Below are 22,391 nucleotides of genomic sequence, written 5' to 3'. Positions count from 1 at the left end.
ATATATGTATGCCCGTAAGTACATAACTGTGTAGGAGTATGTACATGCTGTGTTTAAATAAACAGAAATTTGTTGTGAGTTGGTTTTCATTATTTGCTCGGTTGCAAGTGTGACGAATTTCTACCATAAGTAGCATGCAACATGCCACAGCAACTGTGTGACTGTAAGCGCGCACATACACATCCAAATGTGTACACACACAAACACTTCTTTTGTTGTAACTGCTGTCAGTAACGGCGCCACCAACAAATGCTTCCTTGTCAACACGTATTGTGAGTCGTTTCCCTGGCTCCCAAAAATGTAAAATTGAATAAGAAAGGGAAAAACTACAGACACTGCATTTTATCGTAACTGTAAAAGAAGTAAATCAAAAACGTTGTTTGGCAACTTAAACTTAATTACATGCATTTCCAAATGAAACACTGCAACATTGCTTGCACCACGTGCTTGTGGATGCGCAAAGTTTTAAAGGTCACAGCAGCGGAAATTTAACTAGCACCACTTTAACTTTTTGCAAATAATTGACCAACAAAGTTGGTTGCCTGGGCTTCACAGCCAAACACATTTACACTTATTATATATAAGTGCATTGCAGAACTTTTGCTATTGTATTATCATTTTTGTTTGCGAATTTACTCCGTCAGTGCCAAAATCATAAATACTCATAAAACACACACATAAATAAACAGATTCCCTACTTGCTTCTTGCCCCTTCAACGGGACCATTAAAAAATTTCCAAAATCCCTCTAAATATTTCAGCGGCAAAAGTTTTTGTTTTAATGGCTATTAACATTATTTATTTCTGGAAAAGCATTATTTTATTGTTTTATTACACTCTCTGCGACTGCCACAAGTTGACACCTACAAACTCATATATATTAATGTGCGTGGACTTATGTACGTATGTCATGGTAAATGTTGGAATAAAGACCTTGTTTAAGCCTTACTGTAACTTTCAATCAAGTATTGAAAATAAGTGCTCACGACATAGTTCACTTGGCTCCGCTTGGCTTGCAACAACAAATACAAGGGATTCATTACAAGATCTTGATTTTGATCGGTCAGCTTGTATGACAGCTACATATATACTATATTGATTCGATCTGAAAAGTTTCTTAGGAGATTGTAAAGTGTAATCCATTTGTAAATAAAGAGTAATCCATTTCGAAGTTTCCCACTTTTTCAAAGAAACACATAAACTTTACTTTAATGGGCAATGTTGATTAACACTCGAAAGAACATTCTTTGGCATTTATTTTTTGAAGATTATCTCTTGCAAATGTTGGCTGCGGCTAGGTCTCAGATGGTCCATCCGTTGGCTCCAATTTTCGATAAGTTGCTCGAGCATTTCGACTGGTAAATGGCTACCCCGCGTCATGTTTTGCTCGAAGGCCTGAATCGAAACGTGATTGTCCGCATAGACTTTAGCGTTTACATATCTCAACAGGAAAAAATCTAACCGTGTTATATCACACTATCCAGGTGGACAATCCACCGGCCCAAAACGTGATCTGATCACTGAAGTGTTCTCTCAATAAATATTATGCGCCGTCTTGTTGAAATCATTCAGACATTCAATTTCAGGCCTTCAATTTAAAATCTCAACATAAAATACGTCAAGTCGTTCCATACGTCAGTCCGAGTTGCTGCGGCAGGCGCCGAATCGACTCTCCTTGATCTTTGTGTACAGTCTCAGATACGGCTGCTATATTTTCTTCACTGCGTGCTGGGCGTGGTCTATTCGATCGAGTATTATCCAATAAAGAAAGCTGGGTCTCAAGATGGGTGATGATGTTGCGAATAGTACGCTCAGTAGGCCGATTATATTGACCATAAGTTGAGTGAGACGTAAGTGCTTCCATGATGAAATGCTAAACAATACAGAAGAGAAATAACATGACAGCTTGACACGACTCACGCGTGATCTGTCAATAAAAGGCTATTGAAAAAGTGCCTCTACTTTGATCACCCGTTACAAAATATTTCTTGCAGATAACTTGATTTTGATGTTTTTGTTGTCTGATCTGAATATTTTCTTAGAAGATTCCATCCTTTCCATGGACAATAAAACATGCCGAATTTCGTGAAGATATTTCGTCATGTGAAAACTTTTTTCCATATAAGCACTGGATTTCGATCGTTCAATTTGTATGGCAGCTACATATATGCCATATAGGTTCGTCAACAGGTTTGAGGTTTCCTATGAGAGTGGCATTATGATTTAAAATTCAAAATTTCAACAAGTTGTCAAAAAAAGGGTACATATTTCAAATAAATTGGATAATTCTAACTATGATAAATAAAATCTTAAATTTAATTCAAAAATAATTGATTCGGTTTTCCTACACCTAGAAAGGATGACGATATGAATTGATAACCAGACTGCGTATAAGGCGAAACATATGAATCGGTATACAATTTACGATTTATGTGATTGGGAATCAAATACGGTTGGAAAACCACACCAATTATCATATGACAAGGTTTTATATTTCAAAATAATCGTTCACTATACAATAGATAAATCAAACATTTACAGATTACAGAATAAAATAAAAGCACCATTAAAATATTTGATAACTTTTCTGCGCCCTCAGACACATCAGTTAATATACTTATCTTAATGAACCAAGATGGCATCGTTCACTGACAATAATGAGGTCGGTATAGTAGTCTTCCTTATCCCCATATATGTACATACGATACGTAATATAATAAATTTCATAATTTTTGTTGACCTTATAAAGTATTGCATCTGATCAGGTTTGACTCGCACAAGTCCCAAAAAAGTTGTTTTTCTTTGATTTTTTGTACAATTCTTTTGCGTAACGGCTACTTTATCAGGAACATAAGTATTTGAGTGTCAAAAAGCATTCAGTAAAGGTCGTAAAGTTATGGAAGTGAAGCTTGTTTTCCATCCATCTCTGTTAAAGAAAATCAGGTAATAACCACGCCCACCTTTCAAACAATGGTAAGGTACAATACTACTATATACTTAGGACTAACATGAAATCAGATATTTGAAAAAATAGACGGAGAAGAGAAGCAGTCAATAAGAGAACTTGAAAAAACTTCATTATCATGAATGCTCTAGAATATATAAACCTCTCTTAGAATAAGATAACAGAAAGTCTTTTAACGGATTGTGAGAGAACATTTGGCCACATTTACGTAAGAGCGAAGCCATTGAGCGCTTTGTCGATATGGGTGAAATAATGTAAGAAACAGTGATATTATCAAAGCAAACCGGTTTAGATAGGATAAATGTAGAAGACGTCGAAGATATACATATATAGTTCAAGAAATTAATATTTTTAATGATGAGCTCAAGCAAGAAGATAACAAAAATTATGACAGTAGTGATTTCAAGAAAGAGGAAACACAACTTTCGATGTTGTTTGTAAAAAGGTGTTCGACCTTTATAACTGAAAATTTTGACAGCTGTTTAAAAGCACGACGGGTTTCTATAGAGGCTTTACCCACTTATCAAAAACTTAACTACATTAACATATGTACTTGTAGATGTCTTCTTGAAAAAAGGCAGAAAATTGGAAACCCAAAATAGATTAAATGGTCTGACTTAGAATTACATTTGTTTTTATAAGTATATTTTAATAATTTTTTAATGGAATTATATTTTTGAAATATAATAATTATAATCGACATCTAACCGATTTTCTACCCCCCTCTGTACCCCATTACTTACATGTTGAAATAGTCTCGTTTAGCACTGTTTCGCTTTGATGGAACACATCATACGCTGTAAGCGGACCCAGCTTACTGTACTTTTTATATCCTGAACAGGGTATATTAAGTTTGTAACGAAGTTTGTAACACCCTGAAGAAAGCGTCGAAGACCCTATAAAGTATATATATAAATGATCAGTATGTTGAGCTGAGCCGATTTAGCCATGTCCGGCTGTCTATCTGTTCGTCTGTATATACACGAACTAGTCCCTCAGTTTTTAAGATATCGTTTTGAAATTTTGCAAACGTCATTTTCTCTTCAAAAAGCTGCTCATTTGTCAGAACTGCCGATATCGGATCACTATAACACATAGCTGCCATATAAACTGAACGATCGGAATCAAGTTTTTGTATGGAAAACTTTCACATTTGACGATATATCTTCACGGAATTTGGTATAGATTATTTTTTAAGACAACAATGTAATCTCCGAAGAAATTGTTCAGATCGGCTCACTATAGCATGTAGCTGCCATACAAACCGAACGATCGGAATCAAGGGCTTGTATGGAAAACTTTTGCATTTGACGTGATATCTTCACGAAATTTGATATGGATTACTGCTTAAGGCAATAATATAATTTCCGAAAAAATTGTTCAGATCGGATTACTATAGCATATAGCTTCCATACAAACTGAATACATAGTTACTAAAAGAAATGCACCTGTGAAGGGTATATTAGCTTCGGTGCAGCCGAAGTTAACGTTTTTTCTTGTTTTGCATATAATGTCTTCAGTTTTATTTAAAGTCCGTCTTATTATTAAAACGATAATAACACAATATACCGACAAAAACAATGATGTTGAAGTACAATGAAAAATATTTGTACAAAAATGAAGGTGAGAGCTATTAAATCGAAAAGGGAGTTCTATGCATGAAATCTCTTTTTCACCTAAATTGTTGACCATTATCCAGTAGTTGGATGGTAAGCACGTTACTTGGTTCTCCAAGCGATAGAGATAACGACTGCTAAATTCTTCTATAGTTTATTTTTACAAGTGGTATTTATATCGATGTAAGACAGCATCTCTAACATAAAATGGTGCTACCACTATAGGACAAAGAAGTTTATTTTTAAAAGCTTTAAAAACTTTAAAGCTAGAATCAGCTCAGCTATTTCAGGTTTGAATTACATACGACCAAATCGGTCTAAGTAGTACCTAATACATGTATGAGTAGCTTTTCTTTTAGGCTGAGGCGAGATTTTTACCTTAAAAGCCGGTACAACTGCGCAAACCTTAGCATAGGCTGGGTTCTCTTGATTTTTGCATGGTCTCTCAAGATACTTCTCTTATCAATTGTGGACATATTTCGTAATATTAGTTAAACATAACTCCAAAAAATTCAAAATTTGTCCTGATAAACTTATACGAGTATAATATTGCTATAAATAATTAAAATTGGATGATTGGTCTTACCAATTCGGTTTCATCGTATAAACCAGTTATTTTCAAACCAGTTAAATTTCGGTTACGAAATTCCAGTAGCTTAACAGGTATTATACCCGTTAATTTTGAGGCATATACAATACTATGGTAAACAATAGTACATAAGTATACTTGTAGCAAGTACTTTTACCATTGCAAATGGGTATGAATATATGTAATCGCAATTGTATGAACATGTATACATACATATGTGTGATGAAACACTTGAAATCTTTGTTCATGGTACTTGAAATTGTTGCCTTGGTTGTTTTACATACAAGTATATAGCATGTGTAGCGGAAAAATGTCACCAAGCATTTAACTGTTAAAACAGCAACCATCAGAAACAAACAATATTTGAAACGGTGGCCTTGTAACTGTACTATAAGTCTTTGGAAATGAAAGAAACGTGCAGCTGAGGAAAAGTGAGCTGACCTTCAAAAGGCAAAGGCTGTGTGATTCTCAAGTGACATAATGGCATCCGCATTAACGCCATTTTTTATAATGGATATACATACATATATGATATTTATGTAAATGTGTAAGTCTCTTGTTGCAGTAACAAGTGCATTGTTGACTGCAGCCATGTCGCTTCTGTTGTATTGACTGTGAAATGGCGTCTTTTCGCAGCGCCAACTGCTATTCTCCCGACTATCTTTCGTTCGAATGCACCTCAAACGTTTGCTTTGTGGAAGATTCACTTTATTTTCACAAAGAATAATTAAAATTTCGCAAGTACGGGGAAACAAGAAAAAACGTTGAATTCGGTGCACCGTTAAAAAAACCGTTAACTTCCATACATAGAATTAAATAAAAATTGCTTTCCATGCCACCGATCGCTAAGTTTGTATGGCAACTATATGCTATAGTGGTCCGATATCGACAGTTCCGACAAATGACGACAACGGGTCTGCAATGAAAACTACTTCAGCAAAGGCTCTGATCATCCGGCTCATCCGTATTCAACTGAAGTTTGATGCAATGTTCATGACTCATGATTTAAGACCATTGGAGCCAGACTCGGCGCCACTAAGGGTACGGTATCATATTCGACCTTGTTAAGCAACTCGGGCTAAACTGGCATTGTAAGCAAGAAAAGTAGGTCTTTGAAAAATTCAACTCAACGTTTTCATTCCACAGTAGAGAAGAATGGATCAATTGTTCTGCTATCGATATATCCGAAGGCGAAATCTACACATTCACCGGCGGATCAAAGATTGGAATAGGAACAAGAACGAGAGTTTATTCTGTAGTAATCCATACGCGAAGGTAACTTCAAATTAAAACAACACAGAATTTCCAAGCCGAAATAATTGATCCAAACAGAAGTTGTCAAGTAGGAAGCAAGTCCATCAAACTTTCAGTGAACTGTCAAGTGGCAATTAAGGCTATCCGTAGCGCCAATACAAAGTCTCACTACATTAGGTTAGGATGCAAAAATTAGACTCTCTGTGGGTAGCTCGGTTAATATCATCTGGATACCTATTCATATAGGAACAGAAGAAAACGTATAGGTAGAGGAGTTGACAAGCTCGGGACAGCTGGGTACACAACTCTCCTATGCTACTTTTTCACTTATCTTCACAATTTTGCGCCAATACAAGATACCAAGTGCAGCCAAGTTCTTCTCCACCTGATCGGTCCAACGGAGTGTAGGTCTTCCCCTTCCTTAGCTTCCGGATACTGCGTTGAATACTTTCAGAGCTGGAGCGTTTTCATCCATTCGGACAACATGACCTTGCCAGCATAGTCACTGTCTCTTACATAATTCGCTGAAGTACATATGTCAATGTCGTAGTATAACTCATGGATAATGCGATATACGTCGTTGCCAATGTGTAAAGGACCATAAATCTTCCGCAGAACCTTTCTCTCAAAAACTCATAATGTCGACTCATCCAATGTTGTCATCGTTTATGCCTCTGCACCATACAGCAGGACGGGAATTATGAGAAATTTAAAGATCCTTCCTTATCTAGTCTAGAGATTTGGTATTGCTTAACGTCAGTTTACATAACCGACTTAGTTTTGCGGGATACCAAATTCCGACATAGTGGTATGAAGACAGCTCCTTTTCATGCTGTCAAAAGCAGGTTTGAAATCGAGATGTGGTATTTGACGAAATTCTCCTCACGGGTCTTTTCCAAGATTTGGCGCATGGTGAAAGTCTGATCTATAGTAGATTTTTCAGGTCTAAAGCCCCACTTATAAGGTCCACTCAGTTTGTTGAAGGTGGACTTTTATCTTTCCCACAATATGCTCGATAGGAACTTATATGCGATGCTTATCCCACGGTTGGTTGGAGCATATTGTGGGGCCACCCTTTTTGTGGATTGGGCCGAGTATCCGAGCATCCGACTGTATTCTACAAAGACGCTGATATATGCTCCTTATCAGTTCTTCGCCGCCGTTTTCGAATAGCTCGGCCGGCAATCCATCGGCCCCCGCCGCTTTGTTGTTCTTCAGAAGGGCAAATGCTAGTTGAACTTTATCATGGTCGGGCAATGGAACAGACGTTGTTGATGTGCTCCATCGTCAACGATTGGGCGTTATGCTTTCACTGCCATTCAGCAGGCTAGAAAAGTGTTCCCTCAATAGTTTTATGCTCTGAGTATCAGTCACTAGATAACCTCTGGGGGTTCTACAAGAGTATGCTCCAGTCTTGAAACCTAGGAACACCTCAGGTCTTGAAATACTAGTAACACAGGGTATACCAAACAAACTTTTTAGGGTAGTGCTGATGGTGGATAGACCAAAAAGCTTTTAGGGAACTTAATAGGAAAGTATTAGTAGTTGTAGGAGTAAACACAGTGCACCAACTCTTGAGATCTTACCATAAAAACATTGGAAAAATGGGTTCAGCGGAACGCAGAACATCCGCGGAGAATGATAATGACGCTGAAACATTATCTCTTTGAATACCCAGACTTCAACCGGATGAGACGGGATATATTCTACGGCTCTCTATGCTCTAACTTAAGAGACATTAGGCAACTGAGATGAAAAAAAAATTGATATTTTATCAAATGTACTGAGTTGGTCCCAGAGGGAGCCCAATGGGCCTAATGAAAACAGCTTCCAAACACAAAAAAAATTTTACATATTAATTAAATTCCTTAACTTTTGCAGATACTTCCAAATCTTTATATATATTTATTATTTTTGCGTATGTCTTATTAATTCCGTTATATTACAAAAACATTCAAAGGTAAGCATTTATTTTCTAAAGCCTTTCCGTTAATTTTTACATACATACATATGTATATAGCTGCTTTGTGTTGTTGGCAATATTGGTGTTAGTGCATTTTCATTATTTAATAAATTTTTTTAATTTTCTCTTTTTTCACACTTTTCTTTACGCACTCCCGTAAAATTCGAAATTTATCATTCATACAAAACAAAACAAAAAATCCAAAATTCAATTTCAAAAGCAACGTTAATTTCCTATACCCCCTTTCCACGACACCCCCCAGATACCGCAAGAGCACCGCAGCAATACACCAGAAGACAGCGACAGCTTACCAAGCAGCTCCAGTCCTGACGCGCCGCCAAAGGAGGCCTTACCCCTAGAACGCGCACAATCGACGCCGCCCTACAGCATTAAGACTCCGAAGCCAAAGAAACGTTTACTGCCATCTGTGAGTTTCAGTTTGCCAAAGGAGAACAAAAAGAAATATGGAGCGAAAGAGAATGGTGATCCGAGTGCCACAAGTAGTTTTGATGGCGATGATGAAGCGAGTCCTATGCTAACACCGACCACATCAGCAATGACGCCCAATAGTGCTGCTGCACCAAGTACCCTGCTGCCTGCTGGCAATGACGAAACAGCTGCCGCTCCCACGGAAATTGATAATGTGCCAGTGGTGCCCTTCCGCACAAAATCCAATCCGCGTCTACAAGTTAAGCCCGCCTTCATAGACGACGCACATCGACAATTCTGGAATCCAATCAGTTATTTGGGCGGTCCTCATCTTCCGCCGAAAGATCGAAATAGCATAATTTCGGTCTTATCGCTGGACTAATCTTGCACTGTTTTGAGAACTGAGCAAAATTAGTTGTTTTGAGACGCAACTGAGTGCGGCGTTACGTTAGCCCTACCTACTAGTCCTAAACTATAAATGTAGATATGTGTATATTTAATATATTCGGAAGTAAACTGATGCTTTCAGGTGTGTACTTAATCGACGTTATGTAACATTCAGTGACCAAAGATGTTCTTATTTTCTAGAGTATTAAAAATGTTATTACTGTTAATTTACCTAAAAGTGTATAAAAATTTGTTGTACGTAGTGTTATTAATTAGTGCAGTAAGTAAAAATTGAAGAGAAATATTAAAAATAAAAAATTTTAAAAAGTTCAGCTTTTACTTTGTTAATGATACGAAGAGTAAGTATTCCAAAAACTCAAATCACAAATATTGAAGTCTATGAAGATAAATCTGTCTGTTAGAATAATCATACAAGGTGTGTTCCAAAGTAAACAGGACTGATCTATATGTCGACTGGTACGTTAGAATCCGCTATCTTTATCTATTGTCCAGTGAGAATTTTATGACATTTCACTGATTGAAAGTGAAGTTATTGCATTTTAAGTGTCAGTATGTTTGTGTTATCGGTGCGAAAATGAACTTCGAACAAAGAGCCAACATTAAGTCTTGTTTTAAAATTGGTAAAACTTTTCCCGAAACGTTTCAATTGATGAAACAAGTTTTTGGCGATGATTGCCTATCCCGTAGCAGAGTGCACGAGTGATATCAACGTTTTCAAAGCGGTGGCGAGAACATAAATGACGATCAACATGTGGGCCAATCAAAATCCGTAATCACCGGAAATTCCATCGAAACTGTGCGTGAATTCATCAAAAATCAGCCGAAATCATCATTGAAAGTTGTGGAAATGGATTTGAACATCTCCAAAACATCGATTTATAGCATTTTGACCGAACATTTGGGCTTAGCAAAAGTGTGTGCACGGTTTGTTCCGCACAAATTGACTGACGACCAAAAATTGTTCTCATCAATCGAAGCTTGTGACCGATTATTTGACCAGAAACAACATTGTAACCATTAACCACACCCTGTATTCACCTCATATGCCATCGTGCGACTTCTTCCTTTTCGGAAAAATGCATTTGCCCATGAAAGGAAAGCGTTATGCAGACGTAGAGGCCATTCAAAAGGCTTGCACCGGCATACTGGCGGACATACTCCTTCGACATGCTTTTGGACCGTGGAAAAAGCTGTATTGAAGCAGAAGGAAACTATTTTGAATAAAATGAATTGATTTTGCCGAAAAAACCATTTGTTCAGTTTCATTTTTTAAGTCCTGTTTACTTTGGAATGCGCCTTGTGTATATAGATTATGGGAGCTATGTTATAAAGGATAATACATTTGAAGGTTCCCTACTTTTTATAAAGAAAAAACACAGAAACTTCAAATTTATTGGGGAATTTTTATTATCATTCGAAAGAACATTCTTTGGCATGTATTTTCTGAGGTTTATCTCTTTCAAATGTTGACCGCGGCTACGTCTCAGATGGACCATCCGTTGATTTTCATTCGATTGGTAACTAGAGCGTGACAGTCGTGACGTTTTGTTCCAAGGCCTGAATCGAAGCCGGATTGTCCGCATAGTCTAAAGACTTTATATATCCCGTGTGATATTACACGATCGTGGTGGCCAAACGACCGGCCCAAGACGTGAAATTATATGCGCACCGAAGTGTTCTCTAAATAAATGCATTGATTGATGCGATGTGTGGGAAGTGGCCTCGTCTTGTTAAAATCAAATGTCGCCGAAATCGCGAGCTTCAATTTCAGGCATCAAATAGTTGGCTATCATGACGCAATAATGGTCGCCATTTCACGCTCACACCGACGTCATTTTTGATGAAATACGGTTCCACCGGTCCACAAACCACAATCTCTTCAGGTTGCCCTTCGCCCCAAACGCGGCAATTTTGCTTGTTTACATACCAACTGAGCCAAAAATGGACCTCATCGCTGAACAAAATGCTCTTGGAACTTTTCAAGAGCCTCTAGAACGAAGCGATGGCGCTTGGAAAGATCAAGCGGCTTCAGTTCTTGTACAAGCTGTATTTTCAATTTAAGATCTCTACGTAAAATGCAGCAAGTCGTTCCATACTTCAGTCCGAGTTGCAGCGAACGTCGCCGAATGGACTCTCCACGGCCTTTGTGTACACTTTCAGGTACGGCTGCCATATTTTCTGCACTGCGTACTAAACGTGGTCTAATCGGTCAAATATTATCCAGGTACCTGGGTCCACATATTCTGTACTTGCTGACTTCAAACTTTACCGTCCGATTTCTACCGTTTTTTGAGGCAATATACCAGCTCTAAGAGCACTCTTTGCACAAACTTTTATTCCGATATAATTTTTGGTACTTGATTGACCCTGTAAAGTGAAATAATCCAATGGAATATCAAATTTTGATATATGAGAAGTTGACGTGGTATAGGTTTTCACCCAAATGTGGGAAGCTATACGCCCATTGTCTAATTTTGTTACCGGCTTCTATGCAGCCCTTTTGTACCAACTCGGGTTTACAATTTACTGTCCTTGAAGATTTTTTTATTAACGCACTTTTAGTAGTTTTTAACAGGGAAAGGTACAGCTATCTTACATCTTCTGGACGAGCGCCGTCAAATTCATTCAAACAATTCAGGTTTCCGGTGTCTGGTGGCATTATATATGTGCAACTTTGGCGAACATGCAGCTGGTTGGCCCTTCGCTATGCCAAAGGTTCAGGTCTATCAGCATATCCTCGTTTTTGTTGAAGACACTGGAGATCGGTAGGCAGTATACCAAGAGATATAATATTTAGGCCTTAACATTTATGCACCACAGCAAATTGGTAGACACTGCTCTGCCGTTGTGTCCTAATTGGAGGAACCCTCATGCTTAAGGGATATGCGGTGGGCACATTTTTCGACATTGAGGGAGCATTCAAAAATATGCTGTCTTAAGCCATATTTAGTGCCCTAGAAAGATTTGAGGTCGAATCGAACCTCAAGCATCTCAAATGTATATTGTCTTCTCTGCGAGAGAACTGACATGACGGAGTTAGGCAGTGTGCGTGCTCTACGGAAGATCAATGGAAGCAACCCGTAGGATGGAATTCTGTTTCCTTTACTCTGAATCTTAGTGGTAAATTACCTATTGACAGAACTCAAGTGCTGAGGCTGTCGGGTGATAGCGTATGCAGATGAAGTTGTTCTCATGGTTAAAGGTTACCAGACACCGTTTACGCGTTAACACAAGGGTTTCTCAAAGTGATAGCTCATAGGACTTCACCCTGTCCAAAAGGTCAAGTACTTAGCCTTCAACTTTGATAGAAAGCTATCATAGAAGTCCAAAGTGGAGGAAAAGTAAGGAAGACATTAGACGTCTTATAGGAGGTATTAGGAAGCATTGGGTCTCTCCACAGAATTTGTGCTTTGGTTTTTGCGAAACCATAGCAAACCCAATACTGTTTTATGGCGTTTTGTCTGGTAGATGGCGCTCTGAACAGCTAGAACGTGTTCAAGGTGCGGCTCTCACTGGCATCGGTGATGCCCCTATGTGCAGGAGTTTTCTCACGGATGGATCGAAGCTCAAGGGTAGTGTTAGAGGGGTAGGTAGTCTCTATCGGGAGCTCTCAATAAGCTCTTGTTTCAGACTACCAGACCACTGTTATGTCTTTCAAGCACAACAGTGACCTCAAAGCTTGTCAAGGAGTGCATGACCTCACTAGCTATAGCTTTAAACTCCTTCCTTATAGAACTTGTCTGGGTGTTTGGCTACAGCGGAATTGTCGGAAACTGTAAAGCCGATGGGCTTGCAAGAAAGGGCATTTTTACCAACATCCTATCAGGATGGCAACGAACAGATTTTCCCTCGTGGACACATTAAATGTTGATAAGCAATCAGCATTTGTGGGATTGCAAAAGTTATGGGCCACCAAACAATATTTGCTGAATTAGTAGGGAAGTGGCACAACAGCAATCGAAAAATTGTCAACCATAAAATGAAAAGTCATGAGTATAGTTTGTATCCACTTATAAAACACTCAGTTTATTTTGACGATTTTAGACTTGAGAAAATTCAAGTTACATGCAGACTTACTTACATAGTTGTTTTCTTTTTACGTCGCATTCTTATATTTTATACAAAAAAGTATATACTTTACACTCATGTTAGTTTAATGTGACAGGAGAACGGGTATATGTGTGTTATTCCACGTGTACACACAGCAATGACATATAAATACAAACATTTACGTTAGGAAAAAGCGTAAATTACTGTTATCAACTTTGAAGCAGCTAGCAAAAATAAGTCATCTAGTCACAAAGATTTAAATAAAAATCTCTTCTCCTCATTGAACGCAGGCGTAAGTATCTCATATAAAAATACTTCGGCATGTAAGATGTTTTAATAGTGCATAAACTTAACTAACTTACTAGAAGTATGAAGTTACTAAAATTAATTTTTGACGGCAGCGTATCTTTTTCAATTCCACTATCCCTGAGCAACGAATTTCTCCCACACCGAACACATTACTACCGCCACATATTGTAAGGATAAATGGAAGAAGTTGCTAAAGATGTTAGAAGATCTTGGGTTTAAATTTCGTTGACCGCTGTATTGGTTTCTATAACCAATTGCGACCGCCACGTCATATGTTGTTTTCTTTCTTCGAGTCTTCAGCTTTAGGAGCATCCTCGCCTTCATTTGTGTCCACTGCAAAAAAAACAAGTTTATTTAATAAAAATGACCTTGCGTGAATATAATTATGCACTATTACTTTTATCCTTATCATCTTTATTGTCGGAATTTTCTGTTGTTGTTTTGCCATCCTTTTCAAGACGTGGCCGTTTGCGTTGGCCTTTATATGAACGATTGTCACGACGACCTCCCTCTCCTTCATCTTCTGAATCTGAGAACTCATTGTCAGGGTCAATGCGCTTATCTTTGTCGCTCTGAGTTATTCGTTCATCTTTGTTCACTTTGTCTTCATCTTCAGATTCATCATTTATTGCATCCTCTGGTATGCTCTGGATTTGTACCCCAGGAGCATGCGGCAGCATACGCAGATTTTCAAATAGCCTGAACACAATACATTATAAAATAAATGCATAAAATAAATAAATAAATACGATTTACCTATTTTTGATTTTTTCTAAATACTCTGATGTATTTTGATTGGTCATATTACTCGGACTAATATGCAATTTGAAATCAGGTCCGAAATATTCAAAATAATCATTGTACGGCAGTTCGTTAGCTATTTCAACACCGAGTGCAACTGACGTTTCATACGTCCAACATCTTGACACATTACGAATGGTGTAACCTCCACCTCCGACCATGAGGAAAGGCAAATTATATTTTTTCACAAATTCCACACACTTTCCGTGACCCTTAACAGTCAAGTTGAAACAGCCAAGACGGTCACCTGTTAAGGAATCAGCTCCACACTGTAGTACAACAGCTGCCGGTTGGAAGGTTTCCATTACCTTAGATATTATAGGTACAAATATCGACTCGTACGCCTCGTCATCCATGCCGTCACGCAGTGGAATATTTACTGCGTAGTACTTGCCTTTACCTGCACCTATATCTCGCAAATCACCAGTGCCAGGAAAATATTCACCGTATTTATGGAAGCTCACCGTCATCACGCGATCGGTAGTGTAAAAGGCCTCCTCAACACCATCGCCATGATGTACATCGATATCAATGTATAATACGCGTTGATGATATTTTAAAAGTTCCAAAATACCTAGCACAATATCATTGACATAGCAGAAGCCGGAAGCCTCAGATTTCTTGGCGTGATGAAGACCGCCGCCCCAGTTAATACAAATCTCTGACGCTTGTTTATTCAACTTAACTGCAGCAGCAACCGATCCACCTGCAGATAATTGGCAGAACTCATAGAGTCCATCAAATACAGGACAATCCTCGCCTACATTGAATCGCTGCATTTGTTTGTTATATTCCGACATGTTGTCGGGGCGTATAGAACGCAAAAAGCGTACGTATTCATCTGAATGAAATTTCGTCATTTCATCGGCTGTTGCTTTATGCGGTCGCTGTAATAAAAATGGTAATTTGTAAAATATTTTAAAGATAAATTGATGTTTAGTACTCACATAAATTTCCATTTTACGATAGAGGCCATAGTTTAGAAGCAAATTGTGGGTCATGCGTATGCGATGGGGTTTCATTGGATGGCCCTGCCCATAATAATAGTTCCCGATATCACCTAAAACATATAGAAATTGCATTAGTATAATTTTCAAAATATATAGCCATCTAATTTTATCACATTTGTTTGCTTCCAGTTTTATTCTATGTTTTAGAAACAAATTGAATTAAAAATCAAGCCGTAATATTAAGTACTTTTGAATGTATGTAGATACAAAAAAAAAAAACATTACTGCCTCGTAAATTTTGACCTATAACACGAAAGTCCTCGAGTACATGTCTGAGCACACTTTTCAATCTGTAAATCGACCGCAGTATTACAAAGAACGACCGGCTAATGTTGGGAGAATACGTGCAGTCGCCAGCAGAGCGCATATATGTATGTACAGCGAAAGTATGGTCGTTTTATATAAAGTTCGCTGCCAAATTAGCGCCAGGGTACAGTCAAGATAAAACCGCCGATTTACAAAATTTCGCAAAGCAAATAATTTGCTTTATTTATTGTATACTTTTTTGACAAAAACATAAATTGTATTTCACATGCATTCGCTAAAAGTTTAAATGCTGAATTTGTTATCCAATTAGTTTTTAAGTGTAACTTTTATTAATCTTAAGCAAACAGATGCATATATGTATGTATTTCTTAGCTACTTACTGTCGTAGTAATAGCAAACCCTCTTTTTGCTGTGTGACTGCATTTTATTTTCAAATATTCTACAACTCACGCACACTTAATGAATATGATTTAATAAAATTTACTACAATTTTTCCTTTTTGTTTATTACCGCGTTGCTGAAACTTTTTCGTTAAGTGAATAACTGCAACAGAAACAGCGAACGCGTCTTTATGCGGCGAAAACCTCAAAATGCTCGGCGAAGAGAGCAACCGCCAGCATTGCCACTCGTCAAAGATTGGCTATTTGATGATGTATTTGGCTAGTGGTACCAATAAGCAATTTTAAGATAGCATACACCATCAATTTATTTAAAATAATAAAAAAAAGTTGAATTTTTCAAATGTAAGGTATGTTATACACTGTACATACATATGTACCTATTAATATAAGTAATGTCGGTATGCTATAAGCTGTATTAATTCTTTATTAATCAAAGCTTAAAACATGTCAGAAGAATTTGATTGTCAATAGGAGACAGTGTCTATATAATGGATCCTAATTATCCCTATCCAATCACATACACAGAACAAGCATAAGATGTTTGCCTAAATGACAAATTTTAATAGAAACCATTCACCTATAAGCTATTCCAAATTCATCCATCTGCAAATTCTTAAACAATATTCAACTAATTATTATTACAGTTTGAAAAACAGTGTGGCAATAGAAATTGTCACCTTCGAAAACAACTTATGTTTGTAATTTGGCGCGAATTCACGTATTCGCACAAAACACATCGAATTCGCCACCATATACGACTGATTTGTCAGGGTTGCAATAAAGGAAACAGAAATAATAATAGTACGAGTATTTTAATGTCACAAATTGAAAAAATTTTCTTTGTAACGCAAAAGTTTTAATTTTCTAACTACATATCTTCTGAAAAGAGCTGTATAAAATAATATAGGACATTATATCTTCTATAAGTGCACCGATAGTTTTAGTACATACATTGTAGAATTTAAAACTTCAGTGCTCTTACATGCAACTCTTATATTCGCGGCGAATTTTCTATTCACGCTGCTGTTTTCCTTTCAACAATTTTTGGCAGACGCGAGTTGTCTGGAGGAATTTTTGCATAAAATTACCGGCATTTTAGCTTCATTTTTGCAGTGAGCATAGTGTTAAAATCAGTAATATATATATAGATAATTGTTAGCAATAATCTGTGAATTTACTTGCAGTTCGCGAAAGTGTATTTCACCACTTTTGTTTATCATCAATTTATTTTACATTCATTTCTTCTATTAAACAAACGTGCTGGTACAGTGACTGGCTTGAAGGATCAGCAGCTGCAAAATGTCTAATTACGTTTTAGACAAAGACACGTTTTTGCGCCGAATTAAAAGATTATATTCGGAATGGCGGGTTAGTATATAGAGCTATAGATAGAAACCATGTGAATTTGGCACAAAAATATGTGTTGATATATATATGTACACATATATATAAATACGAATTATTAACTAAAAAATTATATATTTTTAACAACAGGAACCAACATTGGCACATGATGATATATTGAAAAAAGTGGACTGCATCATGTGTGTGGTGGGAGTTGATGAAGATATAGTTTACTCCAAGTCGCGGGCGCTGGAGATATGGCTATTGGGCTATGAACTTACCGATACTATATCAATTTTCACTAAAGACTCGGTATATTTTCTGGCAAGTAAAAAGAAGATTGAATTTCTTAAGCAGATTGAAAATTGTAAGGAGGATGGTGTTCCTGATATTAAACTATTGCTGCGGGATAGGGTAAGATCATCTAAAAGTCTAGTTTTTATTCGAATTAAAGCTTCAATAATATTTTGCTTTAGAATAACAAAGATAAGGATAACTTCGATAAGTTAAAAGAAGCGATGAAAGCATCTAATAAAGGAAAAACGTTGGGAGTTTTTGCAAAAGATCTAGCTTCTAGTGAATTTTGTGATTCTTGGAAAGCTGCCCTAAAGAGTGAGAGCTTTGAAAACACAGATGTTGGTGCCCCATTAGCGTACATTATGTGCACAAAGGACGAATCTGAAATTAATAATATTCGAAAAGCATCACTTGTATCTGTGGATATATTTAACAAATATTTGAAAGACGAAATCATGGATATTATTGACTCTGATAAGGTACAAATAAACATATATATTTGTATTTATTATAATCTAATTTTAAAATTTTTCAGAAAATAAAACATTCTAAACTCTCGGAAGGTGTTGAATCAGCACTTACAGACAAGAAATACGTTTCTGGTGTAGATACCTCAGTATTAGAAATGTGTTATACTCCCATCATACAATCTGGTGGCTCCTACAGTTTGAAATTTTCGGCACTAAGTGACAAGAATTACTTGCATTTTGGAGCTATTGTTTGCTCCTTGGGCGCGCGTTACAAATTTTATTGCTCAAATATATCACGCACTTTTTTGGTGAACCCCACCGATACCATGCAAGAAAATTACAACTTCCTTGTTAATGTGCAAGAGGAAATTTTAAAATTATTAAAACCTGGCGCCAAGTTGAATGAAATATATGATACCACAGTGGAATATATAAAGAAAGAGAAGCCAAAATTACAGGACAACTTTACTAAAACTTTTGGGTTTGCTATGGGCATTGAGTTTCGAGAGAACTCAATAGTTATAGGACCAAAATGTCATGCTGAAGTGCGGAAGAATATGGTGTTCAATGTGAACGTTGGTATAGCTAACCTCACCAATACAGAAGCCTCTGAGAAGGAAGGCAAAACATACGCTCTATTCGTTGGCGATACTGTGCTGGTAGGGGACACTGCACCGGCTAATATTATGACACCATCGAAGAAGAAGATAAAAAATATTGGAATTTTTATTAAAGATGATAGCGAAGAGGAAGATGGTGATGAGAAAGAAGAGGTTAAGGAAGACAAAGGCTCGGAGATACTGGGTCGAAGCAAACGTAATGCTGTACTTGAAAATAAATTACGTACGGAAACTAACACGGAAGAAAAACGTAAGCAGCATCAAAAAGAGTTAGCTCAACTTCTGAATGAAAAAGCAAAAGAACGTTTGGCCAAGCAGGGAGAATCAAAAGAAGTCGAGAAAGTGCGAAAGAACACCGTCTCTTATAAATCGGTCAGTCAAATGCCACGAGAACCTGAAATAAAGGAACTAAAATTATACGTCGACAAAAAGTATGAAACGGTCATACTGCCAATTTTTGGCATACCAGTTCCCTTCCACATTTCCACAATCAAGAACATTTCCCAGTCGGTTGAGGGCGAGTACACATACCTACGTATCAATTTCTTTCACCCGGGAGCAACGATGGGTCGCAATGAGGGCGGCCTATACCCGCAACCGGAGGCGACATTCCTTAAGGAAGTGTAAGTTATAAGGTTTCAACAGTTTGGGTTTTATAATATTGATAATAATTTATTTATTTCTTCATCAGCACCTATCGTTCTTCTAACGTAAAAGAACACGGCGAAGTAACAGCACCATCAGCAAATCTAAACAATACCTTCCGTCTGATTAAGGAAGTTCAGAAACGATTTAAGACGCGCGAAGCCGAAGAACGAGAAAAAGAAGATCTCGTCAAGCAAGATACATTGATTTTATCGCAGAATAAGGGTAATCCTAAACTGAAAGATCTATACATACGTCCAAATATTGTAACCAAACGTATGACTGGTAGTTTGGAGGCGCACACAAATGGCTTTCGCTACGTCTCTGTGCGCGGTGATAAAGTTGACATACTCTATAACAACATTAAAAGTGCTTTCTTCCAACCCTGTGATGGTGAAATGATAATTTTGTTGCATTTTCATCTTAAACACGCCATTATGTTTGGCAAGAAGAAGCATGTAGATGTCCAATTCTATACAGAGGTTGGCGAGATCACCACCGATTTGGGCAAGCATCAGCACATGCATGATCGTGATGATTTAGCAGCCGAACAGGCAGAACGCGAACTGCGACATAAATTGAAAACGGCATTCAAGAGTTTCTGCGAGAAAGTCGAGTCTATGACCAAGCAACAGGTTGAGTTCGATACGCCATTCCGTGAATTGGGTTTCCCTGGTGCACCTTTTCGCAGTACAGTTACTTTGCAGCCAACTTCGGGCAGCTTGGTGAACCTGACCGAGTGGCCACCATTCGTTATAACACTCGATGATGTCGAATTGGTACATTTCGAACGTGTACAGTTTCATCTTCGAAATTTCGATATGATTTTCGTTTTCAAAGATTACCAGAGAAAGGTTGCTATGGTTAATGCTATTCCAATGAATTTGCTGGATCACGTGAAGGAGTGGTTGAAGTAAGCTTTAAATATTGTAATTATATCACTAAGAGTACGAATTCTAAAAATTGCATCTTGTTCACAGTTCATGTGATATCCGCTACTCTGAAGGTATCCAGTCTTTGAATTGGGCAAAGATTATGAAAACTATCACCGATGATCCGGAGGGATTTTTCGAGCAAGGCGGTTGGACGTTCTTAGACGCCGATTCGGGTAGTGAAGATGAAAATGAGGAAGAGGAATCTGAAGAGGATGAGGCGTATGAGCCTACTGATATCGAATCTGACGAAGAGTCAGATGAAGATGATTCAGAATATTCAGAGGCATCTGAGGATGAGAGCGATGATAGTGAAGGTAAAAAGGAAATTTACAAATAAAAAATATATAATAATATTAACTTGGTTTCGCAGAACTTGGCTCTGATGAGGAGTCGGGTAAGGATTGGTCGGATTTGGAGCGTGAGGCTGCCGAGGAGGACCGCAATCAGGAGTATACTGATGATAAACCCAATGGCAAACATTATGATTCAAAGAAACACTCGAAAAGTTCAAAACACAGGTGAGTAATCGAAATGTAGGCTAAGCCTAGAATCGAATATGTATGCTGTCATTTCGACGGGTTGTTACAGCGCCAATTATTCCCAAAAAAGCATCAAGTTAAATATTAAATTAATTAATTTGAAATTATAGAAATATTTTTGCGTTTAACTGATGTCTTATTGTTCAGCTAATCCATGTTCATGCATTTTTTAAGTACTTATAAATATTTAATTCTATATTTTGCTAACATCACTTTACTGCAGTCGCAGAGATCGTGAAGTGCAACTTCGACAAAGTAAAAAGAGTAAAAGTACTGCCTCCACTTCAAACTCATCACATTCAAAATCTGCCAAGCATGCCAGTTCGAGCGGGCATAGGTTTGTTATTCGCCACAAATGCAAATTAAACAAAACACACCTTGAAATTTCTTTTCCAATTAAAATTTTCTTACTTTTTTACGAATTGGCAAGATTTTCTCAAACATCTATAAGATTAACAACACCAAAATTACATAATTTATTAAACACCCAACACTGCCAGTTTATTTTTTAACATAGCATTGATAAATTTTTTTTGTTTTTAATTGCCTTAAAACAGCTCCAAGGATAAACATCATGATCGCAGTCGTGACAAGCATCATTCCTCATCGTCGTCGCACAAGGACAGGAGCAAAGATAAGGGCAGTCATCATAGCAGCAGCCACAAGCGGTCGCGCGATGATAGTCGAGACCATGGCCACAAATCGAAGAAATCGCGTCACTGAGCCCACACACAAGCGCAAAAACGGCGTAACACATACAATTACAAATAGCCCAAAATGTCCCACAGAATGAATGAATACCATGTAATACACTGTTTGTTTAGTGTTTACTGTCCGATTATTTTGTATGTTTTGTTTGTCTCTAAAATCAGCCAGTTTTATTGCAGAATGTATATTTAGCTATTAACAGAGATTGAAATTTATAAACATTAAAAATAAGTTTGAATATAAAACAATATTCCATTTGTAAATCTTGTATTCTTTCATTTTTCTTTTCGTTATAAAAGCGTTAGTTCTGCGTTCTAGCGAAATAATGTGTCATATATGTACATAATTTTCGTTCGCTTATTCTATTTGATCTTCAGGGTGAAATCAAAAATTTGTAATATTAATATGTGTATGTTTACGCTTTAATAATATAAGGTTCTTTCATTAGCTCAAGACCAACAATTTGACGTTAATATGTGAATACGATAATGTCAAAATCAGCCATGTTCCTTTCTTGATATCTTTATGGTGTTAGCGGTAGCCAGAATTTTCAAACAATTGTTTGCATTTCCTTGAAGTAAAATCTTAGACATATTCTCTGGAAATTTTAAGTAAATCCGACAAATATCTTTCGAGGTTTTCGATAATTAGCAAAGGGTTCTCGGGTGCTCTGCCACGTTTGAAAATAGGTAGCTGGTAGCAGATATAAACGAATACTCAAATTGAGTGTAAAACATCAAATGCGTTTTTTTCAAAACTATGTGTTTTGAAC

General features: G+C 37.2%; 3 protein-coding genes across 4 annotated transcripts in view; 2 read left to right on the top strand and 1 right to left on the bottom strand.

Moving 5' to 3' along the window:
• The window catches only part of LOC120778701, a 172,685-nt gene extending 163,155 nt beyond the window's left edge, over positions 1-9,530 (top strand). Inside the window, exon 20 of the mRNA XM_040110662.1 lies at positions 8,607-9,530. Within this exon, the coding sequence (XP_039966596.1) occupies positions 8,607-8,615 (9 nt within the window). The 3' untranslated portion in view covers positions 8,616-9,530. The remainder of the gene's footprint in view (positions 1-8,606) is intronic.
• A 3,687-nt stretch (positions 9,531-13,217) lies between these two features.
• On the bottom strand, positions 13,218-16,210 carry LOC120777809 (histone deacetylase HDAC1). Its single transcript, XM_040109344.1, has 5 exons — positions 16,041-16,210; positions 15,331-15,443; positions 14,339-15,270; positions 13,980-14,281; positions 13,218-13,915 (listed from the first exon to the last, which is right to left on the bottom strand). The coding sequence occupies exons 1-5, from the start codon at positions 16,081-16,083 to the stop codon at positions 13,851-13,853; spliced, it is 1,455 nt and encodes a 484-aa protein (XP_039965278.1). The 5' UTR covers positions 16,084-16,210; the 3' UTR covers positions 13,218-13,850.
• Positions 16,211-17,071: 861 nt separating this feature from the next.
• Positions 17,072-21,882, top strand: LOC120777267 (FACT complex subunit spt16). 2 transcript variants are annotated; one of them, XM_040108470.1, is made up of 10 exons: positions 17,072-17,173; positions 17,246-17,429; positions 17,556-17,819; positions 17,882-18,181; positions 18,238-19,415; positions 19,484-20,350; positions 20,418-20,686; positions 20,743-20,890; positions 21,135-21,248; positions 21,469-21,882. In XM_040108470.1, the coding sequence occupies exons 2-10, from the start codon at positions 17,361-17,363 to the stop codon at positions 21,632-21,634; spliced, it is 3,375 nt and encodes a 1,124-aa protein (XP_039964404.1). In that variant the 5' UTR covers positions 17,072-17,173; positions 17,246-17,360; the 3' UTR covers positions 21,635-21,882. The 2 variants fall into 2 exon arrangements, with proteins under 2 accessions (XP_039964404.1, XP_039964405.1); XM_040108471.1 differs by lacking the exon at positions 21,135-21,248.
• The last annotated feature ends 509 nt before the right edge of the window (positions 21,883-22,391 follow it).

Source organism: Bactrocera tryoni, chromosome 5 (genome assembly GCF_016617805.1).
Source record: "Bactrocera tryoni isolate S06 chromosome 5, CSIRO_BtryS06_freeze2, whole genome shotgun sequence".
NCBI lineage: Eukaryota > Metazoa > Arthropoda > Insecta > Diptera > Tephritidae > Bactrocera > Bactrocera tryoni.
The sequence above is the reverse complement of the archived record's forward strand: the minus strand, read 5'-3'. Positions and strand labels throughout refer to the sequence as shown.

Bases quoted from the DNA above. Each gene is read 5' to 3' on its own strand.
- LOC120777809 (XM_040109344.1), bottom strand. From the start codon at position 16,083: ATGCAGTCACACAGCAAAAAGAGGGTTTGCTATTACTACGACA. The intron at 15,444-16,040 runs GTAAGTAGCTAA...TATATGTTTTAG, and splicing joins GGTTTGCTATTACTACGACA to GTGATATCGGGAACTATTAT. The intron at 13,916-13,979 runs GTAATAGTGCAT...TTTTTTTTGCAG, and splicing joins TAAAGATGATAAGGATAAAA to TGGACACAAATGAAGGCGAG.
- LOC120777267 (XM_040108470.1), top strand. From the start codon at position 17,361: ATGTCTAATTACGTTTTAGACAAAGACACGTTTTTGCGCCGAATTAAA. The intron at 18,182-18,237 runs GTACAAATAAAC...AAAATTTTTCAG, and splicing joins ATATTATTGACTCTGATAAG to AAAATAAAACATTCTAAACT. The intron at 20,891-21,134 runs GTGAGTAATCGA...ACTTTACTGCAG, and splicing joins TCGAAAAGTTCAAAACACAG to TCGCAGAGATCGTGAAGTGC.